Raw genomic sequence first — 26,649 nt, forward strand, 5'->3', positions numbered from 1 at the left:
CCAGGTCTAACAGCTATTTTTATTCCCTAGGAACAAAATGCATGAAGAGGAAACTCCCAAAGGAAATAATAGTTGCACAGATGACAGAATGACACCAGGGTGACTTAGCTTAGGAGTTTAGAGGATAGCACACTACATAAGGGGTCCTGGTGAGGGCCCTGAAGTACTGCCTGAAGAGGGCAAGGATCGATGTGGAAAACTGTCCCCCTCTATACAAGTAGATATACATAACTGTCCATGCTGAGACCCAAGGATACCAAAGCCTCCCTCTCAAGAGTCGAGGTAGGTAAGAATGAGAGAGGACTTGAGTATTACAGAGAACCCGAAAGACCTCAGGGGCTCACAATGATAAGCCAGGTTGACATGATAGTGAAGGAATCACCAGAGGGCTAAAGAGAGCTAGTCAGTCTTGCCAAATCAGGTCCTGGGGCGGTTGTAAGAAATGCTGTTCCTACTCACTCCAAAGAACCCTGGTCACTTAATCAAATGCCACCCTTTTCTTAGTGTATTCATTTATTTTCCCACGCGTGATGGGATTCTATACCCTGCAAACCAATCCTAAGAGAAGCTTGGCAAGGGATGAGGAAAAACTGTCTCGCCCTTGCATGCCCCCGCTTCCATGGAGGTGATACTTTAAAGCTCAAGGTCCTTTGCTGTAGGCCAGGTCATCCACCTCAGCACTGTAGAACACACGGAGTGAGTGAGTCATCTCTGCACTACAAAATAGCCTCCGGCTGCTGTCTGCAGCGAGGGCAGAGTTCACGCCCCAGGTCACAGGGAGGTCTCCTGGACAACGTAGGTAGGGCTGCACGGCTGGTGGACGAGGCCATCTTCAGCCATCCTCTCTTTGTCTGTGCTGTCCTGCAGCACCCCATTCCTCATCTTCTCTGGAAACAGGTTGGGGATCACAGGGATATCCTGGGAACACAAAGAGCAGGGGTGAGGGTGGGCAAGGGCAGGTGGAGCAAAGGTGAGACAGTCCACTTCAGACCTTCCCAGGGAGCCAGGGTGATCACAGAAGACACAACCAACAGTGCAACGGCTAGAGGACAGACAGCAGGTCTCACCTGGCTGTGGCTTCTCCAGCAAAGCCGCTTCTGGCAGGATAGGGGCAGGAGTGCTAGGAGCTTTGGCAGCACAGGGTAAATGGTGCCGGGGTTCAGGGACCGGCCCCGCATTCCCCCTGAAGGTAAAGGTGCTTGTTAGGACCCTTCCCTGCACCACGGTCCCAGTCCTCTAGCTCACTCTGATGTCAGCAGGGAAGACTGGGGGCTACTGACACCCAGTGTCCCCAAAAGCAGGGTCCCACCTCCCTTAGACTGCAAAGTGCCCTCAGCCCCTCATTTTTCTGTGTGGCAATCCCATATCCTCACCAGTGAGCAGACTGACAATCAGGCCCACTACAATGACTGTGGTGGAGTTGTGCGCGCTGTACCATAAATAGGACAGGGAATAGAAGTGCTGCAGTCCTGTGGGCCTGGGACAAGAGGTTAAGGGCAGTGAGCAGGGCTTTTTGCAGGGTATTCTTCAGACACTTTGAGCCACCCACCTACAAAGTCTCAGAACCCAACCTAACCCTGCTTACAGCCTATAGAAGCCCACCCCTTAGTCAGGTCCCCATTAAATCCCTCAAAACTGAGCTACTACCCAAGGAGAAAGAGAGTGAGCCCCGCCTCACTTGGACAGGGTAGAAGGCATCACGGTGGTCACAGCGGCGACAGTTACATTGGCAGGCAGGAAGGAGCTGGATCCATTAAGGGGAGGGGGTGCCACAGCAGAACTCATCCTGCTTACTATGCTCCCAATGCCGATCCAGAAGGCCATGGTGAGTCCCGTCAACAGGCCTACAATGGCACCCTGCCCAGAGACACGGTCAACTCTCCTGCTACAGGTCAGCCACAAACCTTCACACCAGTCCCCAGAAAGTCCCAGCAGCCCAACTCTATCACATGCATATCTAGGGAGGCAGATAACTCACAAGAGGGTTGGCGCATGGGAAGAACAGTCCAAGGCAGAAGAGTCCCAGCAGTGGCCCTCCAACCATGCCAAAGATACTGAGTGCTGCCTGGAGTCGATGGAAGAAGAACGGAACACACAGGCTCAGAGACTCCAGATTCCAGCCCAGTCACCCAGCTATGACTTCCTTCCAGGGCAGGAACGGCTGTGAAGCTGCACTCTGGGCTCTAACACTGAGCTCTAGGTCTCTCTGTGCTAACAGCATCCTAGAAATGACACTGGGGCTTTTGGTCACTTGAGAGTGTTAAATATCATCTACCTAAGAATTTATGGTGCTGGTGAGCTAGCTCAAAGGATAAAGGTAGTTGCTGTTGAGGTTGACCCTGAGTTCAATGTCCAGGGCCCACATTGTACAAGGAGAGGCCCAGCTCTCAAAGTTGTTCTTTCCTCCACTCGGGCACTGGTATGCAAGTATCCACACACAAGAAATTAATAGATGCAAGTGCTTTCTTTAGCTTTTTGAGACAGTTTTTTGTTGTTGTTGCCCTGGCCATTCTGGAACTTGCTCTGTAGACCAGACTGGCCTTGAACTTAGAGATCCATTTGTCTCTGCCTTCCAAGGGCTGGGTTTAAAAGTGTGCACCACCGGCCGGGCGGTGTTGGCACATGCCTCTAATCTCAGCACTTGGGAGGCAGAGACAAATGGATCTCTAAGTTCAAGGCCAGCCTAGTCTACAGAGTGAGTTTCAGGACAGCCAGGGCTATACAGAGAAACCCTATCTCGAAAAACAAAACAAAACGAAAAAAGTGTGCACCACCATGCCCAGCTTAAATGCAATATTTTCAAAAGGCAAATTTCCACCCCTCTCAAAACAGCTGTCTTCATGTCTTGTCTCATACAAATCCCCCCACTCCCTGGCGAGAATTTCTTTCTCTTCTCCAGTCATTACCTGGAGCACTGATCCCAGATGAGAGGAAATATAGGCCATTCCCAGGCAAACTAGCCCATAGGCAAAGGCTGGGGAGAAACAGAGGGGAGAAAATACACTGATGTCAGTAGACAAGGAGAGGACTACCTACCCTCCAACCAAACCACTACTGAGACATGTCTATCAAACCCAGCCTCAAGCCCAGGGTCCTGTCTCAGAGATCCAGACCCTGTGTGCTGCTCTCCCCTGCAAGCAATACACGATGGGGTGAAGGCTGTGTGCTACATGAGGCATGTGCTGAGTCCAGGACAAACATGATCTACACAAGACTGATGACAGTGTATACAGATCTCAGAATGAACAAGACTTAGCAGTAATCCTACCAAGGCCTCGAGAAAGCATGATGGCCCGAGTTTCAGTCAACTGTGGGAACCAGGGCTGGATCAGGTCTTCCATCGTGACAGTTGCCAGTGAATTGAATGCAGAGGATATGGTGCTGAAAGGGAGGAAAGAGATGAGTTGTGCTACGTGTGAGAACCAAAACAGGCAGGACTCTACAGAGGGCTCAGTGGCATAAAGGTAAGAAACTATCCTCCCCCTACCAGACTACCCCAGAGGTTTGAAGGCAAGCCTTTTCTGATGAAAGTATGGATTTGATCAAGTAGATGACTGATATTGTCAAACGAAAGTAAGTCTTGGGAGAGGCTAAACTGCCTTGCCATACAAGACAGACGGGCATACTGTCCCAGCGGGGCAGCAGACCACAGATGGGCATACTGTCCCAGCTGGGCAGCAGACCACATTTAATCTAGAGCAGCTGTAGAAAGGAGTACCTGAGAGATCCACTGAAGAGACAGGCAACGAAGAGCCCAGGCAGCCCTGGCATGTCTTTCAGGAGGTCCATCACAAAATAGAGGACTAACTGCAAAGAAGAGCAGAGCACACTCAGAGATGCCACCCCTGCTTTCTGTGTGGAGAAGCCCCTAGACATGCCCTTGCCAATCCAGAGCCTGGTGCATCAGGAAGGGGAGCCAGACATGAAGGCATCTGCCTCAGGCAGGGAGAACGTGGACTCTGAAGAGCAAACTACACAGCCCATCCAGCACTACCTCTGATGAGCAGAGAGGCCTCAGCACGCTGCCTACCTCGCCACGCCTGTCTCCTGGAAAGTGAGGCTGTTGGGAAGCTGAGATGAGAACAGACATGCAACAGTTTCCAAAAGAGCACAAGGTACACAGTGGGGGTTGGTGTCACTTGGTCCACACCCAGCAAATAAGGTGAGCACTGACTAGATATCATCTGACATGGTAGACAGCAGAGACCACAGGAGAGCAAAGAATTCTTCATCTATATTTCTAATTCAACCACACAGAGATACTTTGCTTAGTGACCCAGACTGGCTTCTCAAGAGCACAGGAAGGAGCAAGAGAGGCCTTCTCACCTGGTCAGGGGCTGCTTGCTTCAGCTCGGGGCTCATGCTATACATGTTATAATAGGCAAACATGACCAGACCAATGAGGCAGCTCATGCAGAGGGCCACTTGCTGGCAAGGGAACACTGCATAGCAGGAGCTGCAAAAGACCAGTGTCAAAATAAAGAGATACCATTAGTACTCTTACACGACCCCCTGAGCCTCCGGAAAGTCCCCAGTAAGGGGGTGAGAAGCCTGAACCCCGTCCCCACCCCACTGCCTTTAGGGAGCCCCTTCCCATCCCTTGCTCCAGTCCCTGCACTCACAGCACAGCAGCTCTCTCCGAGTGGGAACTGAGGTAGCGCTGCACCTGAGCCTGATTCACTCCATACAAGGAGAGCATCATGAAGACACCTCCAAAGGCCAAAGTCCAGAAAGTATGACGCACAAAGGGGTCAGGATCCAGGCTGCAACAAATACTACCTGGTCACTGTCTCAGCCAAGATGCCTATCTTTCTAGTAAGAGAGATCAGTGAATGATAGAACAGAGAATGACACAAGGCAAGGAGCCAGGAGACTCGAGATGGCTCAGGAAGTTGGAGAGAAGATTCCATTTTCCCAACCCTCCCTCATCTCAGGTATGCATCCAGGCAATGCCCAGGCTTTCTATAAACACCAGCCAGGCACCCACCCATCACCTTTCTCCCTATTTGGTATTACCAGGTTTCTCTCTACTTACTAAAAAAGGCCTGAGCCCAGGCTCTACAGACCCTCGGTGCCACAGACACCAGAAAGGGGAAGCACATACTTACTTAATCCCAGAGATGAGGCCATGCTGGGAAGTCACATTCCATACATGGCCCAAGCCACCCACTCTGGCTGCTCCTACAATGATCACTACCAGCTGCCCGAGGAACATGACCAGTGTTTGGAACACATCTGTCCAGATGACAGCCTTCAGCCCACCCTGCAGGGAAAAAGCACATCTGTTACAAATGTCAACTCAACCAGAAGGGTGGACATTACACTACCCCGAAAGCCCCTGAACCATCCCTGAAACAGTGGAGCGAGAATCTCGTCTACTTTCATGGCGCACACTCCACCCCCACCCTGCCCTCCCTGGAATTCCATCCCATCTCCTATCTGTCTAGCCTGTCCCTTCTCTTCCTTCTCCCATCTTCCTGCCATTACCCCAGGAATTACTGAAATTACCAGTGCAGTGTAGATGTTGCAGACAATTCCTAGGGCCAGCACTGACAGCCATAAATCAAATCCAGTCACTGTAAACAGAAAGTCACACTCCTATCTCTGCAAGCTCTTCCAGAGAAGACCTGGTAAGGGAAGCTACTGGAGACAGGCAGCTGTGGTGCTACACATCTCTAATCCCAGCATTCAGCGAGACAGAGACATGTGGCTCTCTGTGAGTCTAGCCTGGTCTATATAGCAGGGTGCCAGGACCGCTAGGGCTACATAGAGACCTTGTCTCAAAAACAAACAAACACTCACCTATAAAAGAAGCAATTATTCATTAAAGATGAAATAAATCATTCCTCAGTGGAAGGAAAAGCATTCTCAGAGCGCCACTGAAATACTGAGAACCAGCTCAGGTGTGGCATGGCAATGTCTGATCAGCTTTTGATGGAGGTGACCCAAGTCTACCTCTCCCTCTGCTAGAGACTGAGCCAAGAGCCCAGCAAATGGGTCAACTTTCTCAAGGTCAGATTGCTGCTCTCTACCCTGTCTGCCCTTCCAAAAGGCATCTTCCCAGTCTGCCAAGGATGGAAGTTGGGGACAAGGAATCCTTACCTGCATTGAGGGCCAAGGATGGTGCATAGAGAGCAACTCCCATGTATATCACCTATAGGATGGGGAAAGGATGTCAGGGAGAGAAGAGATGCAGGTGGAAAGACAGCATCCCCAAGGCCTCCTTCGCCTGGGCTCATTTCCCTCACGTTTCCCAAAACACAGCCTTACACAGTCATACCTACAGTGGATAGGATGCCATCAGGGACTTGCTCATATATATATATTTTTTTTCCTCCTCTCAGAGCTGAGGACCGAACCCAGGGCCTTGCATTTGCTAGGCAAGCGCTCTACCACTGAGCTAAATCCCCAACCCCCACATTGTCACTCATAGAAAACTTTAACCCTGTCAGTTTGAGAGCAGGGAGACCTCCACCTGCTTCTGAAGGCCTGAGTTCAGCTCCCCCTCTGCCCTAGGCTCAGTTTCCACAACATTCTACTTACCATCTGAAAGATGAAGGTCACAGTCCCACAGATCCGAACTGCTTTATTGAAGCGGAGCTCTAGGTACTAGAAAGAAGTACAAAGAATTTATCTTTTAAGGCACGGTATTTCTGGATTCTAGCCCTCACAATACATAACCTCTTTCCTCAAGAGGCCTACTAACACAAGGGAATGGATATACAAAACATATACTCTGGACCCTCTAGGCATGGTGCTCCCCTGCTCCTCCCCCAGCATAACTCCTCTTGGGAAATACTGAGAGACTCAATTATTCTTTAGGTGAATAAGAAAGGTCCAGGGTGACAGCCCTCCCTTGTGTACCTTATCCCTTTCTCCATCCCTGTACTGGGAAGTCATCCTGTTCTGCTCACCTCATAGGCGCTGGTCAGATGCAGACGGTAGAAGACAGGGATGAAGATGTGAGCAGGGATCAGGAGCCCCAGGAAGTAGGAGCACCCCAGGAACCAATACTGGGTTCCAAATCGGAAGATCTCAGCTGGTGCTCCCAGGATGGCCACGGCTGACTGGAAGGTGGCCAGCAAGGACAGTGCCACAGGAAGACAGCCCATTTTGCGGTCTGCCATCAGCAGTTCACCAACGGTATGGTGGCCCCAGCCACGACAAGCATGATAGAGCCCAATGACAAGGGAGAGGACCAGCAACAGGCCAAATACCACATAGTCCACAACAGAAAAGGTAGAAATAGCCCCGCTGGAGCCTGAGGTTGTATGGAAGGGAGCTGCAGTGCTCGCCACACTCATCCTCACGGTGCTGATGCTTTGCAGTGACTTGGTACTCCTGGGCTCTGAGCTGTCACGAGATGGTTCCTCGTTCAGTCTCACAGCGTTCCTCTTCTACCCAGTGACATGGTCCAGGGGCAGCTGTAAGAATTTATCTCTCAGTCAAGGATACCCTGCCCTCATGGCTGCCCACCCACAGGCTTTGGACATGCATGGCCAAACTCAGACCATCCAGCCACCACAGTGGTGAAGGCCTAGATGATGTGAAGTTAGTTGAGATGTCAGGGAGGGAGCAGCAGGGTTGAGGCAGATAGCAGACAGCAACTTGGCCAGGACCTTTGGGTGTGCAGTCATGAAATTTTAGACCTTTTTGGGGTCTCCACCCAAGCAGTAAAATAAAAATGAACTCTAGCCTAATTTTCTTCATATAACCCCCTGCTTCCATTTGCAGGCACAGAGCCAGCCACTACAATGTACTGAGCCAGCAGAGCCCAGCCTGGCGCCGTAGCCCAGCAGGGAAGACATGGAGATTAATGGAGGCAGGTTTCCTCATCCTTCCTGGCCTTAGTTCCACCTCCCTGAGGTGTCATCCTGTCAGCACTGACCAGTGAGCTCACCTCCCTAACCGTCTCAAGTCACATTCGGAACACCAGCAGGCCAATCATTCTGTGCCCTTCTCTATCTTTTGGGGTTAAAGGCATGTGCCACCAATGCCCCGCTGTACACTCGGAATATCCCCAATATCACCAGAGAAACCCTACCACTACCTCAGCTCCTGCTAGACACAACAGTCAAGAACTGATCTGGTCAGTGTGGTAGGATTCAAAAGTGAGACAGACAGGGGCTGGAGAGAAATTCAGTGCTTAAGAGTACTTGCTCTTGTAGAGGACCCAGGTTCTAGTCCCACATGGCAGCTCACAATCATGGGTAACTCCAATTCTAGGGGATCTGATGCCCTCTTATAGCCTCTGTGGCATCAGGCACACATGCGATGCACAGATATACATGCAGAAAAAACACCCATAGACACAAATAAACAACTTTTAAAAATAGCAACAGACAAGGTGATGGAGCTGTGAAGCAGCCAAAAGATTCAAAGTTAGGACTTTGGAAAAGTGACAGTCAGAGAAAGTGGCAAGGTGACCAGCAACAGAGAGTGAGCTGTCCCATCCTGCTGGGATCAGACACACATACCTGGAGAAGCAATCCCTGTTCTGCGGCAGAGCTGCCTGGGCAGGACACAGGTAGAGGCACCGACTGATTCTGTGAGTAGCTGCGGAGAGATCAAGAGGGAGTCAGAGGAAAGCACGGATGCTGTCTGTTCTGGGCTCATCACGGAACCAAGCGCTGGGCCCCAAATGGCCCGTATCACCCTATGTCCCCCAACTCAATTCCACAAGTTCCAGAATGGACAACACACTTGACAGCATTCCTAGCTGGATTAGGCTTTCAGCCTAAACCGCTCTTAGCACCCTGTGTGCTAGACAGAGTTAGAAAGGAGTTAGTTGCCTAGAGAAGACTGAAAGTTACTTTTCTAACACTACACACACAGAAAAACTGTAACTCTAAGAATATGCCACAATTCTTAAATCACTTATAGCCTTCTCATTTCATATAGAAGCATTAAAGGCCCAGCTCACTCAAGTTATCACTTTCTGTGCGTGTGTGTGTGTGTGTGTGTGTGTGTGTGTGTGAGCTATAGGATGCCATCAGACATCTTCCTTAGTCATTTTTCAGGGCAGTGCTTCCCAAGCTTACAGAGATCTGCTGGCAACTCCACGCCTTGGTCTTCACAAGCCCTTGACCTACTAAACTATCTTCTCAGCTTCTCAAGGAACCTTCAAAGGCAACATGGAAACCCAGGCCTGGGGACTCCTCATCCATTCTACACTCCTAAGCGTATGGTCTTGCCTCAAGAAGCATCCCCTAGAAGTACTGATTGGCTAGAAGGGGACAGGAGAGAATTGCAGCATTTAGATAGCCTAACATGATGACAGTTAATATTCTCTGAATACCTTCCATGTGAGCCAGCAGTAAGTAAAGTGCCTTACTGTCACTTGTTCACAAATTTTCCCCTTCAGAGATAACAGCCACACCCTAGATCCTATCTAGTACCTGCCCCCAGGCACTGAATTTCTAGCTTATGCACCAAACAATCTTCCTAAATAGACTATACCTCTATATCTTATCTATTATGGATCACTACATTTTGAGACCCTACCTTTCCAAACCCAAACATCTACCCCTCTAAGATCTATAAACATATACAGCTTCCTTTGGTTTGTGTGTTGGTTGCTTGCAAAATCTTTCATTCCAACCTACTGTGTAAGAGTACAGGGTATTAGCCGGGCGTGGTGGCACACGCCTTTAATCCCAGCACTCAGGAGGCAGAGGCAGGCAGATTTCTGAGGCTAGCCTGGTCTACAGAGTGAGTTACAGGACAGCCAGGGCTATACAGAGAAACCTTGTCTCGAAAACCCAAAAAAAAAAAAAAAAAAAAAAAAAAAAAGAGAAAGAAGAGTACAGGATATTTCACCTGAAATCTGTCTCTCAGAGCCTCTCTACAGAACCTGTAAAGAGTCTTGAGTCTTGCTGTTTTGTTTTTTTGAAGCAGGATCTTACCATGTATTCTTGACTGGCCCAGAACTCATAATGTAGACTATGCTAGCCTTAAACTCTAGGTTCACACCACCACACATAGGAAGAATATCTATTACAAGGGCTGAAGAGATGGCTCAGGGGTTCAAAGAAAGAGTTGTGGCTGCTTTGGGGAGGACATGTTTGGTTCCAAAAACCTACAGTCAGCTTGAAACCATCGACTTGTGGCTCCCTCACTACTGGCCTCCTCACACCAGCACTCACTCACACACACACACACACACACACACACACACACACACATACAGACACACAATAAAAAAGAATTTTTCACAGGTATTCACCAGTGCTCCAATCTCACTAGTCCCAAGACTAAGAAAGGAACAGAGTGCTAACTGTAGTCAGTCATTCATGGAACAGTATAGATTTCAACTATTCTAGTGACAGATTAATATACCCTGCCCTCCAAGGAAACAGAGCATCTTCTGAACTGTATTCAAACAGTTGGGCACATATTGCCTAGTTGGCAGGGTGCGGTTCCCACAGACTAATCCTGAACTATAAGCCTCACAGGACAAAGAAAAAGTCTGAACTTGGGCCACATGTTCTACCGTCTCTGGGTCAAGGATTCTAAGGGGCTCTGGTTTACCTAAAGGGGCCCCAGGCCTTGATATTTTGCAACACCTTGAGTTTTCTTTCTCTTTGGCAAGCTGTCACTGCTATGGGAAGATGAGGAGGATAGACAAGGAGGGTGACACACACCTTTAATCCTTCTGGAGGCGGACGGAGAGGAATCTCTAGAGTTCAAGGCCTACCTTGTCTACAAAGTGAATACCAGGACAGCCATATCTGTAGAAATACGGTCTTGAAAAAACAAAACAAGCCGGGCATGGTGGCACACGCCTTTAATCCCAGCACTTGGGAGGCAGAGGAAGGCGAATTTCTGAGTTCGAGGCCAGCCTGGTCTACAGAGTGAGTTCCAGGACAGCCAGGGCTACACGGAGAAACCCTGTCTCAAAAACAAAAACAAAACAAAAAATAAAGAAAAAACCCTTCTAGACCAATCCTAGCACACAGGGGGCAGACAGGTGGATCTCTATGAGTTCCAGGCCAACCAAAGCTACACGGTCTCAAAATAAAACACCAAGTGGTCGGGTAGTACCGATTTGGTTCCTCTGCTTCTAGAGTTTCCTGATTAATTATCTGCGTTGAGAAACCACGAAGCCTCTGGGATAGAGGAAGAAGAGGTAAGCAGACAGGAAAACGCCAAGCCAGCAGTAACACAACTTTCATACGATCCAATTCTAGGAAAAGAACAGTGGCTTTCTACAAACTCCACTGATTCACAACAGTGGACATGTCTTTTAAAAAGGTCTCACATTGCATGGGACTTATCTGCAATGAAAGGTATTGAGGTTTGTGGGTTCATTTCTTTCAGTACTGGGGACAAGACTTAACTAGGAATGCCAGAGCTAAGTCCTCACCCTCTTCCCCCTTTGAAATATAAGGGAACACCTGCAGGGCCAACTGTCACCAATATCTAGGGCTTAATATTCCTCAAGATCTGAATGGCCTTTCTCATTAAAACAAGATATCCCACCAGCTAAATGTATTGATAAATGCAAATTCAGGATTTCCAGGCAGATACCTGGAGCCTGTGGAATGGAAGCATTGGCAGGCTAATTGAGATGAGCTCTAATTGTCTCTAGTTACCTTTTGAGGAGTCGTCACCCAGAGCAATAGCTGTCCCCTTAGGTGTGATGGGTCTCTCCCAGCGCCCTTCCAGTCAGACCTGCTGCTGTTCTGCTTGCCTTGCGTCGGTGGTTCGGCCAGGGCTACCAAAGTTCCTACGTTCTTTCCGAAACCAGCATTGGTTTTTCCCCCTTGGCAAGGCAAAGAACATGAGTTAAGGAAGCGTCTTTCCCGCTTCGCGTCCTTGCCCGGGCTGCAGAACACTACGCAACATTAAGGTGAAGGGTTCCCAGGCTCGTGTTCTCTTGCCAGCGTTTGCCCTTCGCCCTCCGATCTTCACTCCTCCATCACCCTTACCCTCTCTCGGCTCAGCTTTCCCCTTCTCTCCGCACGTGGCGAACCCACGACTTTGCACTAGTATTTAAGACCTTCCCCAAAGCCCACACCGAGAGGCTCACCCCGCCCCGCCCCTTCCAGTCCCGCCTCCAGGCGACTGAACTCAGTCTCTCCGGCCCTGCCCAATCCCCGCCTCGCCCGGCCCATCCTACACCCGCCCTGCCCACCTTTGAGATCTCCACATGAGGGCAGCTGGCCCGCAGGCCAGCCCGGCCCGGCTCGGCTCGGCTCGCACCTCCTGACTTGGTGACAGCGGGACAGCAGGACCCCGCCCCCTACCCCCGCCCTCCCGGGTCCCAGCGCCGCCATGTTTACTAAGGGCGGATGGAGCTGCCCGGGCGTCCGCACCGGGCTGAGGGTCATGCAGTAGCTCAAGGCAACTAAGCGCTAACTGGACAGGCCTGCGCTCCAGGAAGAATGGAGAGATGGTGGGTCTGTCCACCGCGAGCAAGCGCAGGACAGGAGCTCAGAATTCCGCGAGCAGCCCGAACCTGCGGGCAAATTACGCCTCGGGCTCCACGGCTCGTGCCCCGGGCGGACCAGGCCACGCCCCAGAGTGACAGGATTTGGAAGCTAAGCCTCGCCTCAAGGCTGGCGCGTGACACGCTGGGGGCGGAGCCTCGCGCTCGGTTCTCGCGAGCTGTCAAGACGGTGGAAAGCAGTGGGAAATGGCGTCTCGGGAGTCAGGCGGCTCTCGGGCGGCCGCCCTGCTCCTGGTTCTGGGCGTGGAGAGGGCCCTGGCTCTACCTGAGGTACAGAAGAAAGTTTGAGATCTGGCTGAAGAAGGTTGCTGGCCGTCAGCCCGGAATCCAGCTCGCCCGCCGGTGTCTGTCCCTTTGGCCAGTCGGAAGCTCAGATTTTTGTCCCTGAAGCTTCCCCGGGCCCTGTGCCTGCGGGGATGGTGTTGTCCAGTACTCACGTAGTGCAGGCCACTAGCACCTTCGCCCTGCCCACATTCAGAGTCCTTTGAAATTTGATCTCCTTGCTTTTGAATAATTTTAAATAGTGCTTCCCAGACGAGTCCCAGGGTTCTTCTGCCAGCTCTCCTTGCACGAATGCTGTGCGTGGTGCAATGGCACGACTATCTATCTATCTATCTATCTATCTATCTATCTATCTATCTATCTATCTATCTATCTATCTATCTATCTAAATATATAGTGATGCTTGAGTACGCTGTGTACCTGCAGCCCTTTAACACTTGCCAAACCATGCCTGTCAGGTGGAGAAGTCTCTGGAGAGGACACAGTATAGTCAAGTAATAATGCACAAACACGAGGATCTTCTCTCGTACAGTGCGCTGATTTGGTGCGGGGGTTTTAAGGGAAAAAAATGGGTTCTGTTTACAAAAGGCACTTTTCCGCTTTGCATTATGGGAATTCTGGAAAGGCTACTGACTTGTTCTTTTTTTTTTTTTTCTTTCTGGAGTCTTAATCAGGTTTCTTTCTCTTCTGCAGATATGCACCCTGTGTCCGGGAGGTATGCACAATTTGTCCAGAGTGGCTGCTTACTGTGAGGATACATCGAAGCTAATGCAGGCCCGATGCTGCCTGAATCAGAAGGGCACCATCTTGGGGTGAGGGAGGAGAAGACATCCTTGAATATTCTTTTGAACTTTTTAGAGTTCCCAGACTGGAGTCTACAGACTTGCCTAGCAGGCTCTGGGGATAAATATTAGTACCTAAGTGGAGACATTTAATGCTCGATTCTAAACATTTGAATTTGATGATTTTTCGATAAGTAAATGATCTTTTGATTTTTTTTTCCCTGAATGACAAATCATAGTTTTTGCCATTTTATAGGCTTTTGTGGCTTCATTTAAAATAGTTTTATTATTAAGTCTTTGTATTATTTTTACTAAAATACATTTAAATTTTTCTTCATTTTATTTTTTTGTTTTTAATTGTGTCTGTCTGTCTGTCTGACTGTCTGGGTACAGGCACTTGAGTGCAGGTGCTGGAAAATTTCAGAGGCCTTGGATCCTCCTGGAGCTGGAATGATAGGCAGTTGTGAGATACAGTGTGGGTACTGGGAACTAGACTCAGGTCTTCTGTAGGAGCAATACTGGCTCTTAACTGCTAAGCCATCTTTCCAGCCTTTAATTTTTTTTTTTCCTTCTTCTTCTTATTGTTGTTCTGGGTACTAGGAAATGAACCTAGGACTTTATGCAAGCTACCTTTTTTGGATTTGCTTTTCCTTTTGTTTTCTTTGAGACAGAGTCTTGCTATATAGCCCTGCCTATCCTGGTACTATGTAGCACAGGTTTTGGTCTCAAACTCATATCATTGCTGTTACAGCTTCCCAAGTACTGGGATTACAGGGGTGAGCCATCACATCTGGCTCTTTTCAGTATTTTGACACATGATCTCACTAATTGCCCACACTAACCATGAACTTGTGATCCTCCTGCCTCAGCTTCCTGAGTAGCTGGGATTACAGGCTTGCAAAAACATATATATTTTATGTTATGATTTTTGTAGTTTGTAGGCACACAGTAAATGGAAAAATAATTTGTTGAAGTCCTTTTTATTTGGTTGGTTTGTCTTTTCTTTTTTAAATTTTTATTTATTTATTTATTTATTTATTGTGTATAGTGTGCCAGAAGAGGGCACCAGATCTCATTATTGATGGCTGTGAGTTACCATGTGGTTGCTGGAAATTGAACTCAGGACCTTTGGAAGAGCAACTTAAGAACTTTTAACCTCTGAGCCATCTTTCTAGCCCCCTTGGTTGGTTTTTCAACATAGAATTTTTCTGTCCTGGAGCTCCTTCTATAAACTAGGCTGGTCTCAAACTCAGAGATCTGCCTGCCTCTGCCTCTCAAGTGCCAGAATTAAAGGTGTGCACCACCACAAGGCTTGGAGGCTTGAAATCCTTAATGTACAGGCATTTACAGTTACCTGTAACATAAAATCTACTTGGGCCAGGCGTGGTGGCACACTCCTTTAATCCCAGCACTTGAACCCACCCACCCCCCCCCCCCAAAAAAAAGAAAGAAAAAAAGAAAAAGAAGAAAGAAAATCTACTTGGGAAAACTTAAGTGATTTGCCTTTTTTTCCTTTCATTTAACACCTCTGTGTGCAGTTGTAACTTCAGTACTTGGGAGGAATATCAAGGTAACCCTCAGCTACTTAGTGAATTTGAGGCTAGCTTGGGTTACATTGAAACCTTGTCTCAAAAGAAAATGATCTCTGTGGGGATGCTGATCATTCTCTCTAATCCAGCATTTGAGAAGCTGAGGCAGGAGGATTGTCACTCGGTTGAGACTGACTCACTCTCTCTCTCTCTCTCTTTTTGGTTTTTTCGAGACAGGGTTTCTCTGTGTAGCCCTGGCTGTCCTGGAACTCACTTTGTAGACCAGGCTGGCCTTGAACTCAGAAATCCGCCTGCCTCTGCCTCCCAAGTGCTGGGATTAAAGCACTCAGGGGCAGTGGGAGACAGATCTCTGAATTTGAGCCTAGACTTGTCTAAAAAGTGAGTTCCAAGACAGCCAAGGCTACACAGAGAAACCTTGTCTCAACAAAACAAAACAAAACAAAACAAAATCTCTGTCTGTGGCTTGGTGCTAGGACTTGCCTGAAATGCACAAGGCCCTGACAACAGTAACTTCTGAGTGTAAGAATTTCAGTAAAACCTACTAATCCTGGAGGGAAAAAAACCCACAAGGCTTCTTCCAGTATTTGCACAATGCATGGCTCTACTGATTAGAGCTGGAGAGATGGCTCAGCAGTTAAGAGCACTGAGTCCTCTTCCAGAGGTCCTGAGTTCAATTCCCAGCAACCACATGGTAGCTCACAACCATCTTTGGTGGGATCTGTTGCCCTCTTCTGGTGTGTCTGAAGACAGTGACAGTGCACTCATATAAATAAAATAAATAAATATTAAAAACAAGAAACTGTGTGACCCAATAGAAATTCCAGTTGCTGACTGAAATGCTACATATCTGTACTAATCAGCACAGGATCCAAGGTTTTATGTGTTTGAAGTGTTGCTTTTGAGAGTGAACTTGAATTTTAGGTAAATTAAGATGTCTACATGTAGCCAGGGCTAACTAGATTGGCTACTACATGATTACAATGTCTGCTACCATAGCCTTAACCTTACAGTTCTGAACATAGATATTCCATCAATATTAGCTTAAGTAGGGGATGAAAAAGAGGCAGAGTTGACACTGATTTCTTTGTTTCTTCAGGCTAGATCTTCAGAACTGTTCCCTGAAGGATCCTGGTCCAAACTTTTTACAGGCTTATACTGCTATTATCATGTAAGTGGTTATATATTTTCCTGCCCAAAAGATAAATATGGTGATGGGAAATAACTCTTGAGAAGGTAGGTTAATATTAGCATCTAACCTTGTACAACTGAGGATAAGGAGTGGGTTACTGGCCCAGGACAGCACATATAAAGGCTAATAGAAAACTTCTGCAAACAGAGCGCTAACAGTGTGTACTTTGCAGAGACCTTCAGGCAAATCCTCTCAAGGATGATTTGGCCAACACCTTCCGTGGGTTTACTCAGCTGCAGACTCTGTGAGTAATACAGGAAGGGAGAGAGTGCTGATGTGCTAAGTGCTCAGCAGGATGAGAGCCACTACTGCTGTGTGGGGTGTGCGTGTGCGCGTGACTGAGTAAGTTCATATGTGCATGTGTGTTAGGGAGTGGACCCATGGCTTTGTGTGTTGTTGAATGTTTGTTCTACTCCCGAGCTACACCCCAACCTCTTTGGCTGTGCATTTATGATCATATGTGTTGTCTTCAGGATACTACCACAAGATGTTCCCTGTCCTGGAGGTAGTAATGCCTGGGACAATGTTACTTCTTTCAAGGACAAGCAGATTTGCCAAGGGCAAAGGGACCTTTGCAATAGCACTGGAAGCCCAGGTATGCTTTAGCATGGTCGCCTCACTGGAGAGTGCTTTCCTTCTTTCTAAAGAGCAATTATTCTCTACGTTAGAAAAGTAAAGATGCTAAAGTGCCTTTTTGTCCTGTGTGTTCTCTATTCCCCTGACGAGGTTTAATTATTATTGTTGCTGTATTATTATTATTTCTTTTTTCTTTTTCTTTTTTTTTTTTTTTTTTGGTTTTTTGAGACAGGGTTTCTCTGTGTAGCCCTGGCTGTCCTGGCACTCACTTTGTAGACCAGGCTGGCCTCGAACTCAGAAATCCGCCTGCCTCTGCCTCCTGAGTGCTGGGATTAGAGAGCTGGGATTAAAGGTGTGCGCCACCACACCCTGGCTTTTGTTGTTGTTTTGATACAAACTTTCTCTGTGTAACAGCTCTGGCTGTCCAGGAACTCACTCTGCAATCTGAGTTGGCCTTAAACTCACAAAGATATGCATGCCTTTTTCTCCCAGTGCTGGGATCAAAGGCTTGCACTACCTCCTGATGAGCTTTTCTTCTAGTGTTTCTTTTTGTTTTGACTTTCTGAGATAAGTTTCTGTAAGGATTCCTAGCTGATCTAGAACTTGCTGTGTACACCAGAACTCACAGAGATCCGCGCCTGCCCTGCTTCCCAAACGCTGTGATTTAGGTGTTTACCACCATGCCTGGCTTTTCCCTCTACTTTTGATGTACAAATAATTAAGAATCTAAGCAGATTTGAAAAAATGCCTAATGAGATCCAGTGATCTCCTCCCATGCAAGTACCAATCAGGCCCTGCTTTGCTTCTGAGATCAGAAGAGCTTGGCTCTGAAGCCCGGCGTGATGGCACATGCACTTGGGAGGCAGAGGCAGGTGGATTTCTGAGTTCGAGGCCAGCCTGGTCTACAAAGTGAGTTCCAGGACAGCCAGGGCTACACAGAGAAACCCTGTCTCAAAAAACCAAAAAAAAAAAAAAAAAAAAAAAAAAAAAAAAAAAAAAGAAGAAGAAGAAGAAGAAGAAGAAGAAGAAAGAGGAGCTTGGCTCTTCAGGGTAATTGGCCTTAGACTTCAGTGACTGTTTTTCTCTGGCTCCCAGAAATGTGTCCTGAGAACGGATCTTGTGCATCTGACGGTCCTGGTCTTTTGCAGTGCGTTTGTGCTGATGGTTTCCATGGATACAAGTGTATGAGGCAGGTGAGGAACTGGACCTTTTAGAAATAAAGGGATGCATTAGGCAAGAACTTCTCAGAAAGAGACACAAGACAAGGAATCAATGCTGGAGGGGGTAGGAAATAGAGGAAGTGCCCAAATGAGGGGATGAGTGACCGAGAAAGAACAGATGTTAAAAGAGGCCCTGGGTACCTACACAGCTGTGACTTGTCTGTTTGCTAATCACAGGGCTCATTTTCACTGCTTATGTTCTTTGGGATTCTGGGATCCACCACGCTAGCCATCTCCATTCTACTTTGGGGAACCCAGCGCCGGAAAGCCAAGGCTTCATGAGCCACACAAGACTTCCAGCTCACCTGACTGCGCACCCTCATCTATCAAGTCCCGGCCATGTCGCAGCCAAGAAGATTTACTTCGTTGACAATTACTGGCCAATGAGCAGAACTGTTTAAGGCTGAAGCGGCCATTGATAATGAAAGGTGTCAAATTGCACCACCTCGGGGGTCTTGTGGACACTTGGTTCAGGAGTGGACTCGTACTAATTTGTATTATTGACTACAATAAACACCTTTTCCCCCGTTTTAGAGAATGCTGCCGTACCTGTGCGTGTTTCTAGCTTGACCGGCTGGTTTGGGGGGGTCGGGTTTCTCAGGCCTCCGGGGTTGCTGCTGTGGAACCATCCTATGGTCCCGCCCCTGACGTGCCCGGCCCCGCCCCTGACGTTGCCGGCTGCTTGCGCCGTCGCAGTCGTGCTTCAGCTCACTACGCTTAGGGCTCTGGCTTGCCGCTCCCGCCTGCTCTCCAGCGCCCCGCGCAGCGAGCCACGTGGACCAACTCCGGCGCGCGGTGTTCGCTTGGTTCCAGTGGGGCTCGCCGCGCCTCCCGCGTCTGCGTGCTTGCCCTGTCTCAGCTCCGACCCGATGGCGGCCCTGGTGTTGGAGGACGGGTCGGTGCTGCAGGGCCGGCCCTTTGGGGCCGCTGTGTCGACTGCTGGGGAAGTGGGTAAGCAAGCCCGGGCGGGCTGCCGACCCCACTCTACTTAACCTGTCCACCCCGCCTGCACACTCCTCTTCCCGAGTCGATACCTCCAGCCCCAGCTCTCTTTCTCCACTCACGACCGAAGGCAGTCATCTCCTCCGGGATTTGCTGCTCTCGGGGCAGTGTTCCGATGGGTGCCCTTGCCTGAACTCAGCCCTGTCTTTCTTCAGTGTTTCAGACCGGCATGGTCGGCTACCCAGAGGCCCTCACTGACCCTTCCTACAAAGCTCAGATCCTAGTGCTAACGTATCCTCTCATCGGCAACTACGGCATTCCCTCAGATGAAGAGGACGAGTTCGGCCTGAGCAAGGTAGTCACACCCAGTGCTTCCACTACATCCCTTCTCAGATCAGAAGTTAGCGGTGAAGTGACCACTGACATCCTGCTAGACATCCTGGAGATAGCAGCTATACACACCAAAGCGACCGTGGTTACAGGGTTTCTAGGTACCTTGAAAGGCAGAGAGCTAAAGTACCCTCTCTGAAAGTCTTCTGTGTACTGAAAGCATGGTCCAAGAAAAGTGATAAAGGGTTTATGGGAGCAGTTCTCAAAATTGCAAGGGGTGCAATTTCTAGTTATCTTGGAAGGACCAGCAGAGGATTTTTTTTTAAAGTAGCAGAGTCATAGGGGGTAAACAATCCTTACAAATTCTGTTATTCTTTAATACAGTGGCTAGCTCGGCACTCACTGCGTTAAACCATATGAAAATTATTGTTGCTACTTCATAACTGTAATTTTGCTATTGTTGTAAATCGTAATGTAAATACCTGATATTTCCCATGGTCTTAGGCAACCCCTGTAAGAGAGGCAGGCGGGGGTCGCGACCTACAGGTTGAGAAACGCTGTTTCAGGCAGGCTGCTATAAATCGGTGAGAAACTGGAAACTAGAAGGGTCATGCCCCTTCTAAGACCAATTGTAGCAGTGACGTTGGTCACCATCTGGACTCCTTACTTGGCCTAGTTTCATTTTTTGCTTCTCAGTAGTGTTTACCTTTAGATAAACTCAAATTTCCTCACACAGTAAGGTCCCCCTTCTGTGAAATCTGGAAACTATTGCCTCTGAGAGTTAAGGCTAATATCGACACAACCATTAAGACAATAGAAGTCACCATAGCCTAGATGCAGTGTTCCACAGACCGAGCTTAAGCCTGACTGCAGGCTTACAGAAGCCTCACTATGTAACCTTGGCTGGCCTGGAACTCTCAGATCCACCAGCCTTTGCCTCCCAAGCTGTGATATTAGTTCATGTGCCAAGCAGAGCCTTTAATTCTTTGGTGTTTGTTGTTGTTTTGTTTTTTCGAGACAGGGTTTCTCTGTATAGCCCTGGCTGTCCTGGAACTCACTTTGTAGACCAGGCTGGCCTTGAACTCAGAAATACACCTGCCTCTGCCTCCCGAGTGCTGGGATTAAAGGCATGCGCCACCACCGCCCGGCCTTTTTTTTTTTTTTTTTTTTATCTTTTTTCTTTGCCTCTTTTTTTAAAAAAATTTTTTACTAGATATTTTTGTTATTTACATTTCAAATGTTATCCCCTTTCCTAGTTTCCCCTCCAAAAACCCCCTATCCCTTCCCTCCCCCCCTCCCCTGCTCACCAACCCACCTACTCCTGCTCCTTTGGCCCTGGCATTCCCCTACACTGGGGCATCGAACCTTCACAGGACAAAGGGCCTCTCCTCCCATTGATGACTGACTAGACCATCCTCTGCTACTTATGCAGCTGGAGCCATGTGTATTCTTTGATTGGTGGTTTAGTCCCTGGGAGCTCTGGGGGTATTGGTTACTTCATATTGTTGTTCCTCCTAAGGGGCTGCAAACCCTTTCAGCTCCTCTCTCTTTTTTTTCAAGACAGGGTTTCTCCGTCTAGCCTTGGCTGCCTGGAGCTCATTTTCTAGACTAGGCTGGCCTCACTGGCTTTGAACTAATAGAGATCCTCTTGCCTCTGCCTCCCTAGCACTGGGATTAAATAGGCATGTGCCACCCCCTCCTAGCTACAAGGCAATATCTTAAGAATTTGGTTAATATGTTAAGTTGTCAAAATTGAGACCCCCTGATAGATGCAGGGTGAATGAGACCTACAGCCCAATGCATTGCTTTGCCTGAAGATGTGTACCTGGGTCTCTCCACCTGGGGAGGGCCAGCCAAAACACCCTTCAGATCCCTGAAGGCTGTAGTTTATATAGACTTTCAAACTCAACCCTCCTGCCTCTGCCTTCCCTGGTGCTGGGGCTGCAGGTGAGGGGTTGAGGCATGGACATTTTTTTATTCTTTTTATACCAGGGTGTGTGTGTGTGTGTGTGTTTGTGTGTTGTTTTTCAAGACAGTTTCTCAGTGTAGTCCTGACTGTCTTGGAACTTTCTCTAGACCAGACTGGTCTCTAATTCTAAGTTCCAATTAAAGGTGCAGCACCACCATGCTCCACCGGCTTTGTTTATTTTAATGTTCTGTGCAAATCTCTTACTACTTTGTCTTTATCACACCTATATAATTATTACCGAGTTTGTTCATATTACCTTGTTAGTTTCTGGATACCTGAGGTGGAAGTTTGCACCTTGAGGACAACAAACCTTACCTTTCCTCACTGCCTTTGTTCAGTGCCTTTGTCTTGGCATCTGCTACAAGGCCTGCACCTAGTGAGCACACAGGAAATGCTTGAGGATTTAGTCTGTATCATGTGCAAGAACATATTCAAGACACATTGTACATAGCAGTGAAGTAGAAAAAGGTTCATTCTTAGAAGGGAGATGATGTAGATAATGTAGAAGTGGGGGTGTTCAGAGAGAGGAAAGCCCCATTTCCTGTTCTCTGGACACGATAGGCCCATGTTCAGTGTTTCTTGTGGGACAATGCAAAGTTAGTAAAGGCACTGCCTGCAAAGTGGGGAGTGCTTAGGATACTGTAGGAATGATACACTGTCCTGTGTGGCCAGACAGTGGAGGGACATGCCTTTGAGAGCTAGCTGTCTCTGAGCTAACTCCTCGCGGTCTCGTCTTCTATAGTGGTTTGAATCCTCGGAGATCCACGTGGCGGGACTTGTAGTGGGAGAATGCTGTCCCACACCCAGCCACTGGAGTGCCAACTGCACCCTGCATGAGTGGCTGCAACAGCGTGGCATCCCCGGCCTGCAAGGTACGAGAGCAAGCACTGGGGTGTCTGGGTAAAGTACACAGTACCTAGACCGAGAGAATCAGGGAGGTTTCTGGGATCTGTTACTTTTGTGTAGTCTGCTCTTTTTTTTTGGTTTGGGATTTTCAAGACAGGGTGGGTTATCATATAGCCAAGGATGGCCTCCTGTAGCTTCCCAAAGTGCCTTCCTACTACCTTGCCCAGCTTATGTTCTTACTCCTATAGTATTGTTTGCCATGTTTGTTTTCTTCTAGAAGTTATTTCCAGTAATTGGGGCTATGTAGATTGTGGTTCAGTTTGGATGTCATATTTAGGGCAAGACCACTTCATGGCAGTGTTCTTTCATCAGAGTGGTCCAGAATTTTGATGCGTGTAGAACAGTTGCGATTGATCGGGTCTGAGGAGGAGGAGGAGTGTTCCTGGACACCCTCACTGGTGACTGAGTTTGGGTCCATCATCTGAGGCTGCGCTGTTTTGACAGGAGTGGACACTCGGGAGCTGACTAAGAAGTTGCGGGAGCAAGGGTCTCTTTTGGGGAAGCTGGTCCAGAAAGGGACAGAGCCGTCAGCCCTGCCATTCGTGGACCCCAATGCCAGGCCCCTGGCACCAGAGGTCTCTATTAAGGTACAGAGGAAGAGAATAGGACATGTTTGCAGGTGGAAGACCAGTGGTTACTTTTCTGGCCACAATTGGGGCAAACTCAAGGACTTCAAAGATGGGGTTTGGTGTGAGCGTGAGTTACACGTGCTGATCACAGCTGCCAACTGTCGGTCTTGTCTCCTCAGACTCCACGGGTATTCAATGCAGGGGGTGCCCCTCGGATCTGTGCTCTGGATTGTGGCCTCAAGTATAATCAGATCCGATGTCTCTGCCAGCTTGGGGCTGAAGTTACCGTGGTACCCTGGGACCACGAGTTAGACAGTCAGAGTGAGTATCTGGGACCTGTGCAGATGAGTGGCTTGGGTCTGAGCGGAAGAGCTATCCCTCAGGACAACTGATAAAAGTCAGGGTGGGTTGCAGGAAGGAAGGCAGAGACCAGGGATTTCACTTCCTCGGTCTGGGGTGGGTGTGTGCTTTTATTTTACAAGTTTATTTATTGTAGTAACGGGTGTAAGTGCGTGCCCCAGCTCAGCTTTCAGGAGTCTGATCTCTCCTACCACGGGTTCTGGGGACGGAGCTCGGGCCACCAGGCTTCGCAGGTGGTGCTTTGGTTGTCAACCTTCTCTGCCCATTCCAGAATATGACGGTCTCTTCCTAAGTAATGGACCCGGTGACCCTGCCTCTTACCCGGGTGTGGTGTCCACACTGAGCCGAGTCTTGTCTGAACCTAACCCCCGACCTGTGTTTGGAATCTGCCTTGGACACCAGCTGTTGGCTTTAGCCATCGGGGCCAAAACTTACAAGATGAGGTAGGGCTTGTGGGAGCAGAAGGAGCCCACGATTAACAGTGTCTTGGGAGCTAGGGGTTATTGGCGTGGAAACAGTCATCCAGCTATCGGGAGCGATGAGATCTAAAAGAGCTGAGTTTTGGGTAGCGGGGGAGAGGTTGGCAAGAGGGGTTGTGACTCTGTCCCATTCTCCAGATACGGAAACCGAGGCCACAACCAGCCCTGTTTACTGGTGGGCACTGGGCGCTGCTTTCTGACGTCCCAGAATCATGGGTTTGCAGTGGACGCAGATTCGCTGCCAGCAGGCTGGGCTCCTCTGTTCACCAATGCCAATGACTGTTCCAATGAAGGCATAGTGCACGACAGCCTGCCCTTCTTCAGGTGAGCAGGGGGGTGTTGGGGGTGACCAGGGACTGTGAAGATGGGAAAACAAGGCACAGCATTGAACCTCAGTCCTCTCTGAGGCCACTGTAGCTCTGGCAGTGATGTCAAAGGTTCTGTCATTCAATCTCTAGTGTCCAGTTTCACCCAGAGCACCGGGCCGGCCCTTCAGATATGGAACTGCTCTTCGATGTATTTCTAGAAACTGTGAGAGAGGCTGCAGCTGGGAACATTGGGGGCCAGACAGGTAAAGCCCCTTCATAGAACCAGTATGTGGACCTAAGAACAGGGCTAGCCCAAGACTAGTCTAAGAGAGACATACTTGAAAAACTAGATATGTGAGGGAAGAAGAGAGACAATGAACTGTGGGCAGTTTGTGCCATTTCTGTGTAAAGGAACTCTAGAGTTAGGGGCTCTGGACGCTCGCCCTCTCTGTGCTTGCCTGGAAGTGAGGGTCTAGTACAGATGGCTTCTGGAATTCGCTCACCCTGACACTCCATGATTTTGCATTCACAGTAAGAGAACGCTTGGCTCAGCGCCTCTGTCCCCCTGAGCTCCCCATTCCTGGTTCTGGGCTCCCGCCTCCACGAAAGGTTCTAATCCTAGGCTCAGGGGGCCTCTCCATTGGCCAAGCTGGAGAATTTGACTACTCGGGCTCTCAGGTAAGGCGAATGGCCTCCCACTGGGACCTGCCCCATTGAGTCTTGAGCAGGAGGAGGAGATGGATTAGGTCTACGGGTATATAGATGTTGAGGGCAGGAAGGATAGAGGTCACTTACTGAGGACAGAGTACAGAGAGGGGAAGAAGTGCCTAAGTCCTGTCTTCTGTAGAAGAGGCTGACCAGCCATTTTTGTCCTGTTAGGCAATTAAAGCCCTAAAGGAGGAAAACATCCAGACATTACTAATCAACCCCAACATTGCCACAGTGCAGACTTCTCAGGGGCTGGCAGACAAGGTCTATTTCCTTCCCATAACACTTCACTACGTAACCCAGGTACGGGTCAGATAAGGATGGCCTGGGGGCTGGGGGCGGGGGGTGGGTGTCGCGGGCTCTTGATGGGCAAAGGGGTTTGCTGATGTCACTCTGGGCACTTATAAGCTGCTTTGATCTACTGTCCCCTAATGCCTTTGACTCCTACCTCCTGCCTCAGGTAATTCGTAATGAACGCCCAGATGGTGTGTTACTGACTTTTGGGGGTCAAACAGCCCTGAACTGCGGTGTGGAGCTGACCAAAGCTGGGGTACTGGCTCGATATGGGGTCCGGGTCTTGGGTACACCCGTGGAGACCATTGAACTGACTGAGGACCGACGAGCCTTCGCTGCCAGGATGGCTGAGATCGGAGAGCATGTCGCCCCCAGTGAAGCGGCAAATTCTCTTGAACAGGTTTGTTAGGTGTTTGGGTAGAAGTGGAATGATGTCATTTCCTCTGAATCTTATTTCTTTTGGGTCCAGAAATGACTTGTTGGTTCATGTCTCCCACTCACTGCAGGCTCAGGCAGCTGCCGAGCGACTAGGCTACCCTGTGCTGGTGCGAGCAGCCTTTGCCCTGGGTGGTCTCGGTTCTGGCTTTGCTTCCACCAAAGAGGAACTCTCAGCTCTTGTGGCTCCAGCTTTTGCCCATACCAGTCAGGTGCTGATAGACAAGTCTCTGAAGGGCTGGAAGGAGATTGAATATGAGGTGGTGAGAGACGCCTATGGCAACTGCGTAACGGTGAGTGCCGAAACACTTCAGATATAGCAGGGCCTGGGGATGTAGCCTCCTGGGCCTTTTGACCCCCTTTATTGGTGACCTCTGTGACCCCACTTGTAGGTATGCAACATGGAGAACTTAGACCCACTGGGCATTCATACTGGTGAATCCATAGTGGTGGCTCCGAGCCAGACACTGAATGACAGAGAGTACCAGCTTCTGCGACGGACAGCTATCAAGGTCACTCAGCACCTGGGCATTGTCGGGGAGTGCAATGTACAGTATGCTTTGAACCCCGAGTCTGAGCAGGTGAGTCTCATACTGAGGCCTTCATACCTTGGTCTGTGGGCCTCAAGGTTAAGAGGTTTCTTGGCCCTGCTCACCCTAGAGTGAAGCCAGGATTGTCGTGGTTTGGGTTGGAGCTTGGGGAGGCCCTTTCCTCTCTCCATCCCTGGTAGAGGCCCAATCATTTCTCCTCCCCCTTTTGAGCCCTTTTCTAGGCCAGGTGTCAGTGACTTATTCTCTGTGTTCTCCCATTTGCAGTATTACATCATTGAAGTGAATGCCAGGCTCTCCCGAAGCTCTGCCCTGGCCAGTAAGGCCACAGGCTATCCACTAGCCTATGTGGCAGCCAAGCTAGCATTGGGCATTCCCCTGCCAGAGCTCAGGTATAACTTGGGGGAATCCTGATGTTAAGGTGAGGGGAAAGTTGAAATTATTCATAAGACTGGACCTATGAGAGGGACTGCAAGCTCACCCTATATATTCTTCTGTCTTTTTGGCACCCAACTCGTTCATGCTCAGAAACTCTGTTACGGGAGGAACAGCAGCCTTTGAGCCCAGCCTGGACTACTGCGTGGTAAAGATTCCTCGCTGGGACCTCAGCAAGTTCCTACGTGTCAGTACGAAGATTGGGAGTTGCATGAAGAGTGTTGGTGAGCTTTCTACACCCGTTCCAACTCCCATGGGTCCTGCTAGAACCAGGAGAGCAGTGGTCCTCAGCTTCCCTAATGCTGCAGTCCTTTAA

General features: G+C 49.1%; 3 protein-coding genes across 11 annotated transcripts in view; 2 read left to right on the forward strand and 1 right to left on the reverse strand.

The window, feature by feature from the left end:
• On the reverse strand, nucleotides 1–12,889 carry Slc5a6 (solute carrier family 5 (sodium-dependent vitamin transporter), member 6). 4 transcript variants are annotated; one of them, NM_001177622.1, is made up of 18 exons: nucleotides 12,717–12,889; nucleotides 11,595–11,764; nucleotides 8,478–8,556; nucleotides 6,915–7,424; nucleotides 6,544–6,609; nucleotides 6,103–6,154; nucleotides 5,509–5,576; nucleotides 5,109–5,263; nucleotides 4,623–4,763; nucleotides 4,327–4,456; nucleotides 3,719–3,807; nucleotides 3,269–3,381; nucleotides 2,907–2,974; nucleotides 1,979–2,065; nucleotides 1,679–1,857; nucleotides 1,374–1,477; nucleotides 1,068–1,183; nucleotides 1–918 (listed from the first exon to the last, which is right to left on the reverse strand). In NM_001177622.1, exons 4-18 carry the CDS (start codon nucleotides 7,302–7,304, stop codon nucleotides 772–774), a joined length of 1,905 nt encoding a protein of 634 aa, NP_001171093.1. In that variant the 5' UTR covers nucleotides 7,305–7,424; nucleotides 8,478–8,556; nucleotides 11,595–11,764; nucleotides 12,717–12,889; the 3' UTR covers nucleotides 1–771. The 4 variants fall into 4 exon arrangements, with proteins under 4 accessions (NP_001171093.1, NP_001171092.1, NP_001346951.1 ...); NM_001177621.1 differs by lacking the exon at nucleotides 12,717–12,889 and adding an exon at nucleotides 12,137–12,527; NM_001360022.1 differs by lacking the exon at nucleotides 12,717–12,889 and adding an exon at nucleotides 11,931–12,044.
• Atraid (all-trans retinoic acid induced differentiation factor) lies at nucleotides 12,605–18,598 on the forward strand. 2 transcript variants are annotated; one of them, NM_027855.4, is made up of 7 exons: nucleotides 12,605–12,721; nucleotides 13,427–13,545; nucleotides 16,162–16,233; nucleotides 16,427–16,498; nucleotides 16,728–16,849; nucleotides 17,926–18,023; nucleotides 18,228–18,598. In NM_027855.4, exons 1-7 carry the CDS (start codon nucleotides 12,638–12,640, stop codon nucleotides 18,330–18,332), a joined length of 672 nt encoding a protein of 223 aa, NP_082131.2. In that variant the 5' UTR covers nucleotides 12,605–12,637; the 3' UTR covers nucleotides 18,333–18,598. The 2 variants fall into 2 exon arrangements, with proteins under 2 accessions (NP_082131.2, NP_997635.1); NM_212470.3 differs by having other exon boundaries at nucleotides 13,427–13,448.
• Cad (carbamoyl-phosphate synthetase 2, aspartate transcarbamylase, and dihydroorotase) overlaps nucleotides 18,585–26,649 on the forward strand; it is a 23,860-nt gene continuing 15,795 nt past the window's right edge. For 3 of the 5 annotated variants that reach the window (NM_023525.2, NM_001289523.1, NM_001289522.1), the window contains exons 1-15: nucleotides 18,745–19,001; nucleotides 19,208–19,347; nucleotides 22,034–22,163; nucleotides 22,642–22,784; nucleotides 22,946–23,087; nucleotides 23,398–23,569; nucleotides 23,744–23,929; nucleotides 24,064–24,176; nucleotides 24,446–24,591; nucleotides 24,793–24,924; nucleotides 25,082–25,315; nucleotides 25,422–25,643; nucleotides 25,743–25,931; nucleotides 26,166–26,290; nucleotides 26,427–26,557. In NM_023525.2, coding sequence (NP_076014.1) covers nucleotides 18,920–19,001; nucleotides 19,208–19,347; nucleotides 22,034–22,163; nucleotides 22,642–22,784; nucleotides 22,946–23,087; nucleotides 23,398–23,569; nucleotides 23,744–23,929; nucleotides 24,064–24,176; nucleotides 24,446–24,591; nucleotides 24,793–24,924; nucleotides 25,082–25,315; nucleotides 25,422–25,643; nucleotides 25,743–25,931; nucleotides 26,166–26,290; nucleotides 26,427–26,557 — 2,287 coding nt within the window. In that variant the 5' untranslated portion in view covers nucleotides 18,745–18,919. Of the gene's footprint in view, nucleotides 19,002–19,207; nucleotides 19,348–22,033; nucleotides 22,164–22,641; nucleotides 22,785–22,945; nucleotides 23,088–23,397; nucleotides 23,570–23,743; nucleotides 23,930–24,063; nucleotides 24,177–24,445; nucleotides 24,592–24,792; nucleotides 24,925–25,081; nucleotides 25,316–25,421; nucleotides 25,644–25,742; nucleotides 25,932–26,165; nucleotides 26,291–26,426; nucleotides 26,558–26,649 lie in introns of all 5 variants that reach the window. The other 2 variants (XM_006504091.4, XM_006504092.4) reach the window with 1 other exon arrangement.

The sequence above is a fragment of the Mus musculus genome, chromosome 5 (genome assembly GCF_000001635.26).
Source record: "Mus musculus strain C57BL/6J chromosome 5, GRCm38.p6 C57BL/6J".
NCBI classification, from domain to species: domain Eukaryota; kingdom Metazoa; phylum Chordata; class Mammalia; order Rodentia; family Muridae; genus Mus; species Mus musculus.